This window comes from Mustelus asterias, chromosome 16 (genome assembly GCF_964213995.1).
Source record: "Mustelus asterias chromosome 16, sMusAst1.hap1.1, whole genome shotgun sequence".
Taxonomy (NCBI): domain Eukaryota; kingdom Metazoa; phylum Chordata; class Chondrichthyes; order Carcharhiniformes; family Triakidae; genus Mustelus; species Mustelus asterias.
The window spans coordinates 73640476-73658145 of record NC_135816.1 but is presented as its reverse complement, the minus strand read 5'-3'; the positions used below and the strand labels follow the sequence as shown (position 1 = coordinate 73658145).

At 41.9% G+C, this 17670-nt stretch overlaps 1 protein-coding gene across 1 annotated transcript in view; it reads left to right on the top strand.

The window, feature by feature from the left end:
- ppp2r2bb (protein phosphatase 2, regulatory subunit B, beta b) overlaps positions 1–12926 on the top strand; it is a 232351-nt gene extending 219425 nt beyond the window's left edge. Inside the window, exons 7-9 of the mRNA XM_078231655.1 lie at positions 3027–3196; positions 9936–10027; positions 12327–12926. Coding sequence (XP_078087781.1) covers positions 3027–3196; positions 9936–10027; positions 12327–12606 — 542 coding nt within the window. The 3' untranslated portion in view covers positions 12607–12926. The remainder of the gene's footprint in view (positions 1–3026; positions 3197–9935; positions 10028–12326) is intronic.
- The last annotated feature ends 4744 nt before the right edge of the window (positions 12927–17670 follow it).

Below are 17670 nucleotides of genomic sequence, written 5' to 3'. Positions count from 1 at the left end.
TAAATGGTTCCTGCAGAAACCCAGCTGGGTGTTGGCAAGCTGACATCACCCTTTGATACTGTAAGCATCCATGTGATGGATGAACGGGTACTGTAATCTGTTTCGGGTCATTGTGGCTAGATGTTAATAAGGACTGTGGGAGAAACTCCCCCTGTCCCTCTTCAAAGACTGCAGTGGAATCCCTCACAACCAAATAAACAGCCATATGGAGCCTTAGTTTGAATCCACGACCTCCTGACTTGGAGAGAAGACTACAACCACTGAACCATGATTGATACTGGAAAAAGAAATTAACTGGCAAGAACCATGCCACATGAACTGCAATCAATGCAGCTCATAGTCCACAGATGTAACAGCTTTGGGCTCTTACAGCTGATGGATTACATGAGTGATAAAAACTAAGGGGAGGCCTGAAAATATTCATGTGTGATGGAGAAGTAATAGAGGAGTACAACACAAATATCATAGAGATTATGTGATTTTTTTAAAAAAACACCTGCACACATTTCGTATTCCACTTGGCGAATTACACTCACAATGTTGTAGTGAGCTACAAAGAGGCAGCCAGGATAAATCCCAGCAAATTTACATTTTTTACACTAGCCATGTTGCATAAGCTAATTTATCTGGCAGTACTTTCTGCAGCATCCTCTGCCAGGGAACTGTGGTGCAAATTGAAAGCTTTTCATTAATTCATTTCTGAGCAAGACTACATGCCCGATGGCCCAATTTAAACTTGCCAGCACAGATTTTTGTGTCAGGAGTCACGCTGCTTAGAAAACACCAGGAAATGAACCTTTCCAAGCAATTGTCCAAAAGTGTCTGTAAGAAGGCTCCATGACGAATGATTGCATTCCCCTCTTCCCCTCCCCACCCTAGGCTTTAGAGAGGGTACTGAGAGAGATTCACTGGAAGGGTGCCAGTGCTGGGGGATTTCCTTTATGTGAAGAGGCTAGAGGATTTGGAATTGTTCCCCTTCAAGCAAAGGAAGTTAAGAGATGATTTGGTAAAGATATTCAAAACTGTGAAGAGTTTTGATAAAGTAAATTGTTTCCACTGGCAAGACTGTTGACAACTAGAGGACTAAGATTTAAGATACTGACATAAAAAAATGCGCAATGAGAACTTTTATACACATTGCCATATTATGATCTGAATTCACTGCCTGAAAAGGGGTTTGGAAGGAGATTTAGTAGTAAGTTTCAAAAGAGAATTGGATGTATAATTGTAAAAGAAAAACTTGCTGATCTATTAGGAAAAGGAGAAACTTTCATAGAAAATAGGAGCAGGAGTAGGCTATTCGACCCTTCAAGCCTGCTCTGCCATTCATTACTGATCATGCAACTCAATAGCCTGATCCTGATTTCAAACAGTTGTCAAGGCATGATGGGCTGAATGGCCTCCTTCTGAGATTCTACGATCTTTCCAATTGCTCAGCTCTGTGGAAGTGCTTGCTGACCTTCCCGGTCTACCAATACCTTGACTTTAAAATTCCTTGTTTTCAAATTTCTCTATTCCTCCCTGTCTGTGTAACCTCATGTAGCTTTCCAAAAGCCTTAATTCCTCCCACTCTGGCCTCTTCTCCATCCCCTGCTCCTTCCAATATGGACCACTGTGCTTTCAACCATCTGGGCCTTAGGTTTTAGAATTCCTTTTTTGCCTCTCCACATCTCAAGATGCTCCTTCACACCGAGCTCTTAGGTCACCTTTCCTAATATCTCCATCTTCGGCTTGGTGTTAGATTTTGTTCAATGCTCCCGAGAAGCACTTTGCGCTGTTTTATGACGTTAAAACGCAAGTTGTTAAGATATGGTAAGTTTCAGTGCCTAATATTGTATTAGTTAGCATAAAATCTTCAGCATATTAAGAAAATGCGAAAACTTTTAAAATGCCACTTCCCTTTAATTTAAATGAAGCTACTAAAGCCTTGATGAAATTAGAATAAAGATGCTGAAGAATTGTTAATTATAAAATAATAATTAAAGCCTGAGGGCTAGGGAGGGCTAATAATTTGAAAAGAGGCCAGTGGGCATTTCCTTCAGAGAAGGAGAAACCAACATTTCTCTTTCATTTGATTTTTTTGTTTGTGCCCAAAGAATGTTTTAGGAGTGGTCTACAGAAAGATTGTCTAGTTCATCTTGGGTAATGAGTGAGGCCCTAAGGGAGACTTAAGGAAAATGCTACTGCTGCTGCCATGAGATCTGCTTTTATGGTATATACTTAAGGAAGGCATTTGGGAACATAAAATGGGAAATAGGTATGCCAGTTTACAAATAGTGCTCAGTCAACGAGAGTTGTGATTGGATCTGACAATAAATACACTGGCCAAAAGTATATATTGTATGCTCTCCAACAGCAGCCACCTGTGTCCACCCCCCAAACCTCACCCCACCCCATTCCGGGGGTTCTGAGGCTCCTGCTCCTATATCTTAGTTGTGACTTGAATTCAGAGGACAGTTTATAAACTCAGCTGCGTTCCTTTGAGCATATTGAGTAGTTAAAAATGTTGAAAAGGTAGCTAATTCTCTGAGAGGAATAAAGAACAAGGGAGCACTATCGTAAATTGGGGATGGGGCGATTAGGAGGGAAATCAGGATGCACGTCTTCACACAAAAGATAGTAGCAACCTGTGGAAATACCAATTTCAGAATAGCACCATTGAGTACAGTATAACCACTTATGCAATCCCCCAGCCCAATTTACACAAATGCTCTTTGTGGCTTCTCTGAGATTGTCAGCTTCGTACTGAATTGTAGTTTACAGCGCTTTGATGACTGATACTATCTAGAAGATTTTAGCTGAGAATAACTTGACGTGTTTCGTATGGAACCCTTACAGAATTAATTTGGTTTGGATTTGTGCTGCCATCTCGGAGGTGAGTGAACAGTTCCTAGTTTTGAGGTTTCTGCTGTGTTTATTATTTTAAATGTCCCCGTGTTCTTTCGATGAATGTTTGAAGATTTCGGAATGAAGAGCTGCTAACTCATACATTTTATTTCTCTCCCTCTGGCTGCGTTGATCTCCAGTTTTTGAAGAGCCAGAGGATCCCAGCAACCGGTCGTTCTTCTCCGAGATCATTTCCTCAATATCGGATGTCAAGTTCAGCCACAGCGGGAGGTACATGATGACGAGGGATTACCTCACCGTCAAAGTCTGGGACTTGAACATGGAGAACAGACCATTAGAAACATATCAGGTATTTGCTGAGTGAAATTCGAAGAAGTAGGAAGCTGGTGGTTTTCCATTGGGATTGGGGCAGGAATTTCAGATAGTGGGAGTAGATAGTTATTTAATGGAGCTGTTCAGCCAAAATCAGAGGCCAGGAGGGAAAAGCTCTTGGGGCATTCAAGGCCACAATGTTAAAATGAGCCTTGTAACTTATGCTGGGTGACAGCACACAGGAAACACTACTTTTCACTGTATACTAATACATGTGACAATAATAAATCAAATAATATTTATTTTCATCCTTCCCTTTCCACTGCACATGGACACCTCATCCAGCCATGAGAACAGGCTAGAGCTACATCCTCTTGTTACACCACAGGCCTTTAATCGTGAGGAAGTGTATGAATCTCCTTTACTTGTGAAAAATGCATGGCAACCACTCAGCACTTAATGATAATGATGGAATACATCTTGAGATCTTTTTTCACAAGGATTTTTTCCAATGTTTTTCAATTGGGGTCCATGAAAAACCAAGAAGAAAACAATAGAGCTTTCTAAAAACGGTAAAAACCTGGAGAACATTGTTTTATTTTTCAAATTATTAATCTTAATAGAACAAGTAAGGGATGAATGAGGCACAGTTAAACTAAATGGATCATTGAATAGTTACTGAACAGTTACCAACCATACAGTAAATGAAGGGATAAATTAAAGCATCAAAATTTATTCAAGCTTTGGATCAGATAAGATTGGAAATCATAAAGCTTAATGATTCAGCCCCAACCTAAATAGGTGAAAGTTCCAGTAATTCTGCAATGTGGAATCCAATATAATAAAAGATCTTATTCCATATTCATCAAGGAGCAAACTCTCAGCAGTTGCTCAATTCTGTGAGCCTGTGGTCGACCCCAAAACACTTTATCCATTTTAGTCAGTCCCTTTCAATATTTCCAAGTTTTTAATGTATGCGAGTGGTTACTCAGAGCCGGCCAGATTAATACTCGATGCTTCTTCCTGTTGTTACACAGCCCATGAGCAATATCAGCAAATAACTTCCATCCAGTTGCCTCCCTTCCCAAACTTGGCACTGAATGTTGGACCCTGGCAGCAAAACTGCTTGATGTCATCACACACACAGCACCGCAAACACAGCACCGCAAACACATCTCACCATCCAATCCAGGGACAATTCTGGTTTCAACAATCTGACATCCCAGAAAGCCTGGGTATTTACCAATGGGTATTGGATATTAAAAAGGAGTCTAAAGAGGGATTTGGAGGCACATCAATGCCTGATTATAATGTATCACAGCACACGGGAGCTGCAAGTGACAGGATTTTTAATGGAAACTGGGATTACTAATAAGAATCACCCCTATTCTTGTTGATGCAAAGTTTCTGTCTGAGCAGACTAGCAAGCTGGTATTAAGTAACTTGCATGAGAGTTTGGGAAGATTATTCTCTCCATGGATTCTGTCATATCTAAAAGAATTTCAAGGTTAGTTTGCATCCAATCAGGGTGTATGATCAATGTAATCTCCTGGAGGAATAAAATCTTACATTACGTACTAGGAATTCACAGCAGTGCCCCTCAGCACAGTCTCAGTTTGGGTGAGATATTCAAAATTAGGGAGGATTTTGATGGAATAAATGAAGAGAAATTATTTCTACTGGCACCAGGGTCAGCGGCCGGAGGGCACACATTTAAAGTAAGATGAGGAAAGTCGTTTTTAAGCAGCAGACTGTTACAACCTGGAATGCATTGTTGGAAAGGCTAATAGAAAGATATTCCACTGGCAAAGGGAAGTGAATAGTATCATTGAGAAAGAAAGGAAACATAGCTGGGCTGTGGGGAAAGAGCAAGGATGTGGGACTAATAGGATAGTTCTTGCAGCAAGACATGAGGGGCCGAATTGCCTTTTGTGCAATCACTGCTTTCTGATTTATGAGTTCCCCTTCTTCCACCGCACCCCCGCCCAAATGTTCTCTCCACTTTTAGATAGTTGACAGATCTATCAGGCTAAAATTTTCTTCAAGCAATGCTGTATCATGCTACATAGATCAAGTTGATTTCCTGGGGGAAGACAGCACAGCCAACTGGTACCTGTGCAGCTCACAGGGGATTCTTCATTGATATCATTGCTGTGGTGCTGTCTTTTCCCAGGGCAGCACTGCTTTGATGTAGGACAAAGCTTTTAGCCAGTGGATCTTGCAGACATTTTCTGCTTTTCATTTCCACACATCCTTGCTGTATCTGGTTGTGGTCTCTCATTGTGCTATGTCCCGTTGAGGTTGTTTCACTTTGACCTCTGGTGTAACCTGGGTAATAGACACATCCCCTTCATTCAAAATTTGTTGGCTTTTTGGTGAGCACACTTCAACATGGATATCTGCGGAGCCATCTCCTTTCTCACACAGTCAAATACCTGGGCCTATTGTTAGTGTATCTGACTCTTCTGCTTCAAATAAGGCTACAGAAAAGCCCATATAACTATTCTTTGTTTAAACAACTACTTAACAGCTTCACATCATGACCTCAATTCAACTAGGAATTGAGCTTGTTAGGTGCCATCATGTCTCCCCTGGTCAGGGTTTTGCTTGCTGGTAAATGAGCTTTGTCACTCTGTCCAGTGCCCTAGTGGATAAGAGTCTCGAACGCAGTGATTTCTGCAGCTAATACTGGCACTGGAATGGATTGGCACTGAATAAATTTATTCACTAATTTTTGTTGCTGAAAACAATTATCAAAAGAGTATTCATTATGCACCCAGGAACCATAGTATAACCATGTTATGTTCCATTCCATTCCCTCCCCCCACCCTATGGCCTTTGTAGACTTGCTTCTCTGTGATCCTTGCATTTATTTTCACAGGATGTTGCCGAGATTTGAATTAGTGCTATCTCCTCTCCTTTTGATAGCTCTCTTGTTGCAGAAGAAAACAAATGAATGTCCTAGAATCTACCTAACCACTACCCTTTATCACAAAACAGATTCAGATATAAAAGGGTCTTAAATCCATCTTTCAGACCAACCCTACAATCTTCCACTGTAGTATGTGTCTGCTTCTGAAATGAGTCAGTTGCTGGTCTTAACCAGGTTTCGGCTTTGGTCAGTGTTAGCACTCAGACCTCGGAATCAGAATACACCTCACTTCTCGACCTTTTGGATAAGATCAAGCTTAGGACCAAGCTTGAGGTCAGGTGTAATGCCTATTCTTGTCAGCTTGAACTTGGTTTGTCCCTTTTGTGAGGATCATGAATTGGCTTCAGGTTTTTGGAGCAAGCAAAGAGATGGATTAAGGGCTTGCCCTGTCTACTCTGCACATGGCTTCGGAACTTTTGAGAAAGGAATACATTTTTTCTTTAACAAGTATGCAGATACAGCAAGTAATTAGGAAGGCGAATAGAATGTGAGCCTTTTTTGCAAGGGGACGGAGTACAATGGTAGACAAGTCCTGTTACAACTATGGACATTAGTGAGACCACACCTAAAGTACTGTGTTCAATTTTGGTCTGTTTACTCTAGGTATCAATATACTTGCATTAGAAGACTTAAAGAGAATGTTCACTGGATTGATTCCTAGGATGAAGGGGTTGTCTTACAAGGAAAGGTTGAACAAGTTGGGCTATACTCATTGAAGTTTATAAGAGTGCGAGGTGATTTTATTGAAGAATAAAATTCTGAGGGGGCTTGGCAGGATAAATGCTGAGAGAATGTTTTTACTAGTCAGGAAATCTAGAACTAGGAAGCACGGTTGACTATCCCAGCACACGACTGGCTAACCCCCCCCCAGAGAGCAGGAAGATATTGGACATATGCAAGGTTAGACAACTTTTTGAACTATAAGGGAATTGAGGGTTATGGGGCACAGGCAGGAAAGTAGAGATAAGTCCGGTCAGCCATTATCTTATTAAACAGCAAAGTTGGCTCAAGGCGCCGAATGGCCTACTCCTGCTTCTACTCCTGCTCTAACTTCTTCAGTTCTTAGAAGGTTGTAGGTACAAACCTGCCCTTTAGGCATTAGCTCATCATCAAGGCCAGATGTCAGGGGTGACATCCTTCAGATGAGACATTAAACCAAGGCCCCACATGGCCTCTCAGGTGAGTGTAAAATGATTCCACGCCACTATTCAAAGAAGAATAAGGGATTTCTCTCCGGTATCCTGGTTAATATTTGATCCTCAACCAAAACAGATAATATGGTCATTACCACATTTCTGTTTGTGAGAGCTTATTGTACATCAAAAGGATACCATGTTTCCTACATGAAAATATTTCAATAGTACTTATTTGGCTGTGAAGTGATTTGGGACATGCTGAGATTATAAAAGGTGTCATATAGACGTTGCTTGTTCATTCAACTATTATTGCTGCCACCCCAATCTAGTTCTTCCTTCTCTATGTAAAGGAATATTTTCTTCTATCTTCCCTGCACTTGTGATTTTTTTACCCTATTGTTAGATGTCTCTGAGGGCAATAACCTGGATTTGTCTTTTCCATCTTACCAATATCATATGAAATTAATTAAACGCTGACAATGGTTCCGAGCAGTAAGAGTTCAAGAACTAAGGTCAAGTTAACAATCAGAAAATTCAAAGAAAAGGATAAAATCGCCAGAAATATATTGATCACAAAGGATAACAGAATTGTGGAATAAACTATTTAAGTTTAAGTTAAGTTTATTTACTGGTGTCACAAGAAGGCTTATATTAACACTGCAATGAAGCTACTGTGAAAATCGCCTGGTCACCACATTCTGGCATCTGGTCGGGTACACTGAGGGAAAATTTAGCATGGCCAATGCATCTAACCAACACGTCTTTTGGACTGTGGGAGGAAACGGGAGCACCCGGAGGAAACCCACGCAGAGAAACATGCAGACTCCACACAGACAGTGACTGAAGCTGGGAATCGAATCTGGCACTGTGAGGCAGCAGTGCTAACCACTAAACTATCAAAGGAAAGGCATTGAAGAGAACGGTATGCATTCAGGAGACGATTAGATTTGTTTCTGGAAAGGATTAAAGTATCTGATTAGAACATGAACAGATGAGGTTGAGATCTTTTAAACAGAACAATATTGTTAGCAAAATGATCTTTCCTAGTAGGACTGTCCTCCCTGGTTACATTCTTCCCTATCTAATCATAGCCATAAAATCACCTGCACTGACTTCCTGTTTCCGCACTGTTACCACGAGTGGTCCTGGGTGAAATCATCTGAAAATACAGCTTCAGATTTCAAGTGGACACTGACAACACCCTGTTTGACCTCAGCACCACCTTTCTCAACTGCTGCACTGTTTCAGATTTTTGCCTGACATCCAGTACTGGATGAACACAAGTTTCCTCCAATTAAATATTGGGATGATTGCACCCATTGCCTTCAGTCCCTGCCACAGGTTCCATTATCTAGCCACTGAATCTACCCCTCTCCCCAGAAAGTGTTTGAGGCTGAACCTTATTGTCTTCTTTGATCTCGAGATAAGCTGCTGATCTCATGTTTGCATCATCACTAAGACTGCCTGTTTTCTTCTCTGTGACATCACACGACCCTACTCCTGTCTCAGTTCATCTGCTGCTGAAACCTTCATCCAAGCCATTGTTACCTCTACACTTGACTATCCCAGCACACGACTGGCTAACCTCCCACATTCTGCCCTTGTAAAATTGAGGTCATTCAAAACTCTGCACCCATCCTAATTCAAACCATATCTTGTTCACCTATCACCCCTGTGCTCACTAACCTACATGGGCTCCTTGTTAAGCAATATTTTGATTCTAAAATTCCTATCCTTGTTTTCAAATCCCTCTATTGCCTCACTCCTCTTTATCTCTGCATTCTTCACTGGCCCCAGTACTTTCCAAGATATGTGTGCACTGCTAACTCTGACTCCTTGAGTATCCCCAATTTTAATCACTGTACCATTCACAGCCCCTCCATCCAAGGCCCGAAGCCCTGAAATCTCCTCCCTAAATCTCTGCCTCTCTACTTCTCCTTTCCCCTTTAAGACTCTCCTTAAAACCGACCTCTTTGACCAACCTTCTGATTATCTGTCCTAACATTTCCTCATGCAGCTTAGTGTCAATTTTTTCTTTCTAATGCTCTTGTCAAGCACTTTGGGACATTTTAGTACATTAAAGTTATAAATAAAGTATATAAATACAGGTTGTTGTTGTAATATAATCTTGATATTGTGCTTTGCAGACACACAAAAATATGCATCAGAACAGTGTCTATCATAGGACGCTGCAATACTGATCATTGTTTATAAGATTATAGAGTTGGTGAGTTTGCCTGCAGAAGTTGGCTAAGTGAGTAGCTGAGCTGTACAGCAAGAAGTTTCTGGATTGAATTCCTGAAATGAGCTCACTAATCTCAGTCAACAGTTGAGGCGCAATAAATAATCATCAGCGACCTTGGGCTAGTGTTACCATGGCGGATTGATGCAGAGAACTCTGTTGGAAATGAGTACATTTGGACTTTGCATAGGGACGGGATTGCACTCACCAATGATTGGCCATGGTAAATAGCTTGCTAACATTCACTGTCAAAGTCCACACATTAATGGTGACCAGGAATGGTGAGTTGTGCCTGAAGTGTGATACCCAGCAAGGTGACTGGGGGAGCGGAGGGGAGCTCAGTGTAGGCTCCACAATTTGTCCCTTAATATCTAGTCATTAAACAAATCATCGCTGTTACCCATAAATATAAGGGAACACTTGTCATTCTTAACCCCTGTTTTTACGCTGTTTGTATTTTTTTCAGGTGCATGAATATCTGAGGAGTAAGCTGTGTTCCCTCTATGAAAACGACTGCATCTTTGACAAATTTGAATGTGTGTGGAATGGCTCTGACAGGTAGGTGATGTCTTCGATTTGACTTTGCCTGACTGTAAGCAACAGGGCAGTGAAGTAGTCTGCATTGCTTACCCTTTCTACCTGGACTGGAGCTGTCATTTAACTAATCCTTTCATAGGCAAAAAAGTGCAATTACTTCAGTTGCCTCTATACTGTGTAAAATAAATTGGAAATTGGCATTCTGTTAGTTGATGTGCTCACATATAACAGGTAAGAGTGATCTCCAGATGGCTGTGTGAATATGTTTACTGTCCACTGTAGCACTGAAACTTACAGAGCAGAAGGTCTCTGGTTCAACACCCATTGGCCTCAGTATCCCTTCTTCAGAAGGTCCTCCATGATTGCCACTCCTAACCAGCAGCAGTGACTTTTGCAATAATGTGAGTTGCACTCTGGTGGGGATAGGACCAAGCTACACTGTGACATTCGATACTGAAAAACATTCATTGTCACGTGTATGGAGTGGTCATTTGATATGAGGTAACATATCCTGGTCAAATTCCAACTTCAGAAGAGGAAGATCAGTTGTTGAGGAAATCATGAGGTATAGATAAAGGAAAATTGGCTGATCTTGTGTACATGAATTTTCAGGAGAGATTTGATAAGGCGGCATACAAGAGATTTGTTTAAAAAAAATCTCCATAATATGAGGGGAAATATAGCCACTTAGAAATGGCTCAAGGTCAGAAACGAAAGGGTAGGGTAAATGTTGCCCAGTAGGATATGAGTAGTGGCTTTGTAAAGACCTTGTGATTAATTCATATAAATAATTTTGGCCGAGGCACGGTATTGAAATCCACTGACACCAATTAGAAAATGAGGGGCACCGCAAACTGTAAGGATGAATGCAGCAGATGGAGGACTGATACAAACAGGATATAGGTGTGAAGGCAAGAAACAGATGTTCAGAAATATGAAGAAGTACACTATGGGAAAAGAGTATTGGTAGTGCAGCCTAAAAGATAAAGGCCAGGATTCTCCCAAAACAAAATTAAGTGCACAACAGGAGGAAAAGCGGGAGTATTTCCCGCCCATTTTTTGGGCACATTTAGCAGAATGAATCTCCAACACTCTAAGCAATGCAGAGTGCCTCAGTGTAGTTCACTCTGAAAAGTGGTGGGTGGGGCCTATTCCCACCCGAGAAGCTGGCAGCATAGTGCTGAGCGCGCCACTGTGCATGCACCGATCTGTCAGTGCAGCGATCGGCGCATGCACACTGGCCACCCCATTGCCAGCCTTCTGATCGCTGGCCACTGATACTGGCCTTCCCCTCAACCCCCACCCCAATCGCAGGCCTCCCGCCCGCCCCCCTCCCTCGCGGATTGCTGGTCAAATGGACCTCCTCCCCCAGGCCAGCCCCGATCTACCATCCCCCCCTCCCGAATGGCCAGGATACCTACTCCCATGGCCAGCCCCAGTTGCATCCTCCTTCCCTCTCCCATCGATCCTGCTTGCAAAGTGGCGGCAGGTCACTTCAATAGACCCTGCACCCCCAGTCACCCCCACCACCTCCACACTCCCTTTGGTCGGTGCCCAGTGGGCAGTACCAAGGTGCTATCCCCCTTGCCCCTGACCTCCCTGGGGGGCCACAATGGCCTCTGTCCTCATCAGCGGGGTGAGACTGCCTGTTCCCCATTAGTGGGGAGCAGTTGTAAACCCCACTGGTAGGAATACCGTCCCGGGCCCGCTAATCATATGGAAATATCAATTTCCATGACATTTCCATATGATAATCAGCTCCGTGACGATTTCTGGCACAGAGGTGATTGCGCTAAAAGAAAGCGCCTGGGAGATGCACGGCCGGCTGGATGCAGGTCGCGAACCTCCGAAATGCCGCTTGGCTGTTGTCTCCCGGCCCCCTGCGCTGCTCGACCAAGCCGGGAGAATCCCGGCCACGATGCTTAGCAGGTTAAACAGACAGATGTAAATATAATTAAGGAAGAGCAAGTGTGATATATTGCAGAGGGTAACTACAGTGAAAGACAAAATATTGGGTGATTTAGCATTTTGGAAATTTGCTAAATTGTCAGGCCAGGGTGAAATGTACTGCAAAGTGTTAAGAGAAGCAAAAGAGGAAATGGGGAGACGCTGACTATCATTTTCCCAATCCTCTCTGGCTATGGACATGACGCTGGAGAACTACTTACATTATCCCACTGTTTTAAAAAGGGAGGAATGGATCAACACATAATTACAGGCCAGTCAGCCTAACCTGTGCATGAAGAATGTTGAGGTGCTTCTTGAAGTTGTAGAAACATAAGCCTTCCTTTCTCTCCCCCTGTGCTCTTGTGCTTCGCAGTGTGATCATGACAGGCTCTTACAACAACTTCTTCCGAATGTTCGACCGCAACACAAAGCGTGACGTCACACTGGAAGCATCGCGGGAAAACAGCAAGCCCAGAGCAATTCTCAAACCTCGAAAAGTGTGCATGGGTGGGAAAAGGAAGAAAGACGAAATTAGTGTTGACAGTTTGGACTTCAGTAAGAAGATTCTGCACACGGCGTGGCATCCGTCGGAGAATATCATAGCAGTAGCCGCCACAAACAACCTCTATATATTCCAGGACAAAGTGAACTAGAACATTTGTTTGACTGGTCGCCTTAGCACTGCGTACAATACAACATCAAATTATTATTATTTTTTAAAGGAAAACTTGGCCCTCTGGAATTAATCCTAACAATAGTTTTTTTTTGTCAGGTTGTCTGTCTTAATGAAGCTGTGGTGCCTTTTGGTATGTGGATCTGTAATTCCCATGATGCATCTATTCTAGAACAAAATGGCTTCTCTTTATGAGGCACTAAATTTCCATCTAATTCTTCTGGCTTTTAAAGATGTAAATATTCAACACTGACTAGTAAATTTTATTTTTATTCCCCTCTCCCTCATGGAAATAGGGATAAACATTGATGTTTAGTGTATTTTATTTCTCCACAGCTGCTAATGCCTTGGACATTCTTTATCCAAATAATCTTATTTGCACCAATTGACAGCTGCTTCTGGAGGGTGACAAATGTTCGAGCATATGTTTATATTTTTGATTTTTTTTTTGTTCTCCATGAAATGCGTCCCTCCTGTTTCTACATACACTGGGATTGAGAGAATCAAGTGTTGGTCAGCATAATATATTGAGCGGTGTTTAACGAATCAGGGAATTTTCAACACAATTCCTCTAACAGAAGACTCTTATTTGTGAAATGACCCGAGCTGTTTTGTAGCTCAGTATATGAAAGAATGAATTTACTTGCATTGTTGAACAAGCAAACTAGAAAATGTTTAAGTTAACTATACTAATGCCAATTTGAAAATGTAATTGTAGATTTTTAAAGCCCCGAGACTATCGGGGCTTTTGTAGGTAGAGTTTTTCAAGTTTTACATCTAATAATGGGAATAATTGCATATAATGACTGAACAAGTTTTACTTTTAAATTATATCCTAATTATGTCGGATCTCAAAATTGTCTTTCTACCCCCTCCCCCTTGATAGAAAGTTATGTTCTGGTATCCATTTCTTTGAAGTGTCTTCTGTTAATATTGTCCTGGCAGTTTGCACACCAATTTCCTCATTTTGATTCTTGCAGAGTTAGGCATCGAATGTGTAGTTTCTGTTTCTAATACTTAAAGCTAGGGCTATTCATTTCGGCCAACACTACACCAGAATAAAGCTACACTGTCCTGTCAGTATTGACAGAAGTTTTGACTGGAGCCTTTACCAAGCAGGAATAATTTATCAAGCCTTGAGCTTTTATGTCCCAAGCTTTTTGCTACGGGTAATGTGGTTTAAGTAGATTTAGTACTTACCCTCATGACTCAATTATGAGTCAGCTACCTAACTATGCAGATCAGAAAGGCTGGGTTTCATCTTTGGGGCTTCTTTGGGTTAGCTGACCTCAACAACAATTAAACTTACCAACCGCTGGTAAGGAAAGAGCCAGGCTTGACAGTGTTGCCCCTGTAGTGGAATAGCCCTAGGTCTAGGTTCCAAGATGTAGGAGAGGGAGAAAACGTCTTTATTTCTTAAATTTATTAACCCTTTTCACTACAACAACACAGAATCAAATCTCAAAACTAAACACTAATTAATTAGACTTAAGGTTAAATGAGAATTCGGGCGTATTTCAATCTTTTAAAAAGATTGTAGTAGCATTTTTTCATTATATAATGCATGTACAACCACTTTAAAAGCACAGGCTTACCAGCCCCTTACCCACTAAGGATGAATGTCTTTAAACAAAATACATTGGAAGCAGGATCTAAAAGCTGTTTGGTATATAACTTCGTATTTCATTGGACAGAACCTGAAAGTTAATATTCACACTGAACATTTGCCTGGCTACTTTCAACCTTCTTCCCAAAGTATCAAGCCAACATTGATTTATTCAGCCCAGGCAGCACAATGTGGAAGGATGACATTTTTCCGTCACCAGTCATCGGAACAACTATTGATGAGTTGCACGGTAATGTTTACACCTTCAAATTTCTGAGTTTATTTTTCAGTGTACCCTGAGAAAATAGTCGTTGAGAGAGGGAAATTAAAATGAGACACACCAGCAACAACCACTTTAGCTGCTTGATACAATGTGTGCACCTATCCAGGCACATTCATTTATGTAAGAGATGCTTTTGCACACCACGTATCTTCTACAGCACTAAAACAGGCCACTCGGCTCAGCAGTTTTATGATAATGAACTCCTCCTACCCTACCTAATTGAACCCAATTAATATATCCTGCTGCTCCTTACTCTCATTTACTAGCTTCTCCTTTAATGGATTAATGCTGTTCACATCAATCAATCCTTGTGGGAGCATTCCATATTTCATTTTCTAACCACTCTCTGGATGAAGAGGTTTCTCCTGAATTCCCCATGGGACTATCTTATTATTGTGGCCTGTAGTTTTGGTCTCCTCCCTACAAGTGGAAACTTTTTCAACATTGTCAAAAGTTTTCAGAACAACAGCAAAAACTTGCATTTATATAGCACCTTTAATTTGATCAAATGTCCCAAGCTGTTTCACAGAAGTGCTATAAACAAAATTAGAGCCACAAAGGAAGATATTATAGGATATTCATAGTCTAATGCCCACCTTACTGTTGGATCCCCCCCCCCCCCCCCCGCCCCCAAACTGTTTTTCTTACAACTAATTAATTAAACCTCACCCTCAGAAATTTCCACATCAGAGTCTCCATCTGGAACCAAATCAGCTTTTTACCATGGAAACAAACATTACATTAAAGGTGCTCAAAAATCAGCCTTCAACTAAAAATGGCCCGGCTGTACCTGTGTACTTTCTGCCCTGTCCATTGCTCATTTTGTCACACCTTTTCTTTTTTCTGCATCTGTTCTTTATTAAGTTATTTTTTTCACTCCTAGGTCTGCTTTTTCCCCAGCAAACTGGCATATTTGCCCTCTCGCTACCTCTCAGCTCCCACTGGTCATTTCCCAACTTGCCCCAAAAGGTTGGGGTCATGGGGAGGGTGAAGCAAAAAGTGGGTGTTAGCGAACTGCCTGCACATCTTGCACACTTCTCAGTTTTTTCATCAGTTGAAGCCACAGAAAGGCCACTAACTGAGGTTCAGATCGCACCTCAGATCCTTGAGCACAAGACTCTAGGCTGACCACCCCAGTGCAATACCTAGAGTCTGCTGGACTGTCATGGCTTATCTTTCAGATGAAATGGTAAACCAAGCTCCTTTCATTCTTTTCATTGACTAGCTGGAAATTACTTTTCATATTCAATTAAAAATAAGTCCTAATTTTGAGCATTCCTATTATATCCCGTCTATTCTGGTGAAACATTTTTTTTCATGGAACAGATAAGAAATGTAATTTTAAAATCACTGTTGGCTTTCTTCAGGGACAAATGCTTGGTTTTTTTGTGTGACATTGCTCACTGTTTCAATGGAACCCGCCATGTTTAACCCGTTGATTTTAAATCAGTTAACCATCTCCATTAAAGCGGCAAACAGGGAAATGTCACATGCACACGTGAAGCACTCATCCTTAATCTCTGCCAGCAATCCTTCCAAACCATAATATTGAACACAGGGCTGGTTCAAGCTTATATCTGTTCCAATAGTCACTTACCCAAATCCCAAAACAGCAGGCCTGTATTTCATGGACCACTGCCGAAGCAGACAGTGCCCAGGTGTGCTCAGATACTGCCCAACAGACACCAGAACCAAGACACAAAGTACCTTTTGACCTGGTACATGATCAATGGGAGAGACACCAGTGTTGATGTCCAATGCCATATACCTGTTTCTATCATGTACAATTAATAGGAGGGGGTGTTTACATTAACATTATTCCTTTCTTTAAAAAAACACAAACAAAAGTGGTTTTGCAGTCAATGATTCTGTTCTGTACCACAATGTGTTTTTTACTGCATGTAAACTGCCAGGTCCATTTTTTGATGGGGGGAGGGGGGGTTGGGTTTTGGGGTGGGGGGGCTCGGTATGGTGGGGGGGGTCATGGATGTGAATAAGGTACCACCTTGAGCTTTAGGACATGCTGCGGCTGTTTTGTGTTAGGGGCTTGACCTACTGGGTAAAAGTGCTTATTTATTGGGGGAGGGGAAGGGCAGGTGGGGCTGGCTCTTTGTTGTATGGGTCAAATGATTCGACTGGTGTACCTTTGTCCTTGTTACTGTCTGCTTTTTTTCTTAAAGAATAAACTGTGTGCAGCCAAGGCTGCGTCATGAAATATGAGAATTGTCGTGATTTGTTCAAGAGATGTGCATATACCATCAAAGAGAGAGTTAACCTCTGCTGCCCTGTCCTAGGTATTCAGTGGCAGTGCCAAATATGCCTGCACAATCAGTTATAACTGGTTTGTCAACTCCACTGGCTTCCAAATATCCGTCCCCATACGCCCTGTATTGGTCACCAAACTCATACATCATGGCAATGTCCCATTTTCCTGTGTCAATTGATAAATTAATAAGCTGATTATTTACCCTATTGAATGATGCTTAATGTTGAGCCAAACCAGCCTTCCTTCCCATCTGAAATTTTTTTGAGTTAATAAACAGATGTGTTTAATAGAAACATAGAAAATAAGAGCAAGAGTAGGCCATTAGGCCCTTCGAGCCCACTCCGCCATGCAATATGATCATGGATGATTCTCTATCTCAACATGTTCCTCCCACGTTGTCCCCATACCCCTTGACATCTTTGGAATCTAGGAATCTATATATTTCCTTCTTCAATATATTCAGTGACTTGGCCTCCATGGCCTTCTGTGATAGAGAATTCCATAGGTTCACCACCCTCTGAGTGAAGAAGTTTCTCCTCATCTCAGTCCTAAATGGCCTACTCTCTATCCTGAGACTGTGACCCCCTTGTTCTGGAACCCCCCAGTCAGTGGAAACAATATTCCTGCATCAAGTCTGTCCAGCCCTGTCAGAATTTTATATGTTTCGATGATATCCCCATTCGTTCTTCGAAATTCCAGTGCAATCAGGCCCAGTCAACCAAAACTCCTCGTATGACAATCCTGTCATCCCAGGAATCAGCCTGGTGAACCTTTGCTGCATTCCCTCTATGGCAAGGAGATATCCTTTCTTAGATAAGGAGACAAAAGCTGGACACAATACTCAAGGTGCGGTCTCACCAGGGCCCTGTCCAGCTGCAGTACGACATCC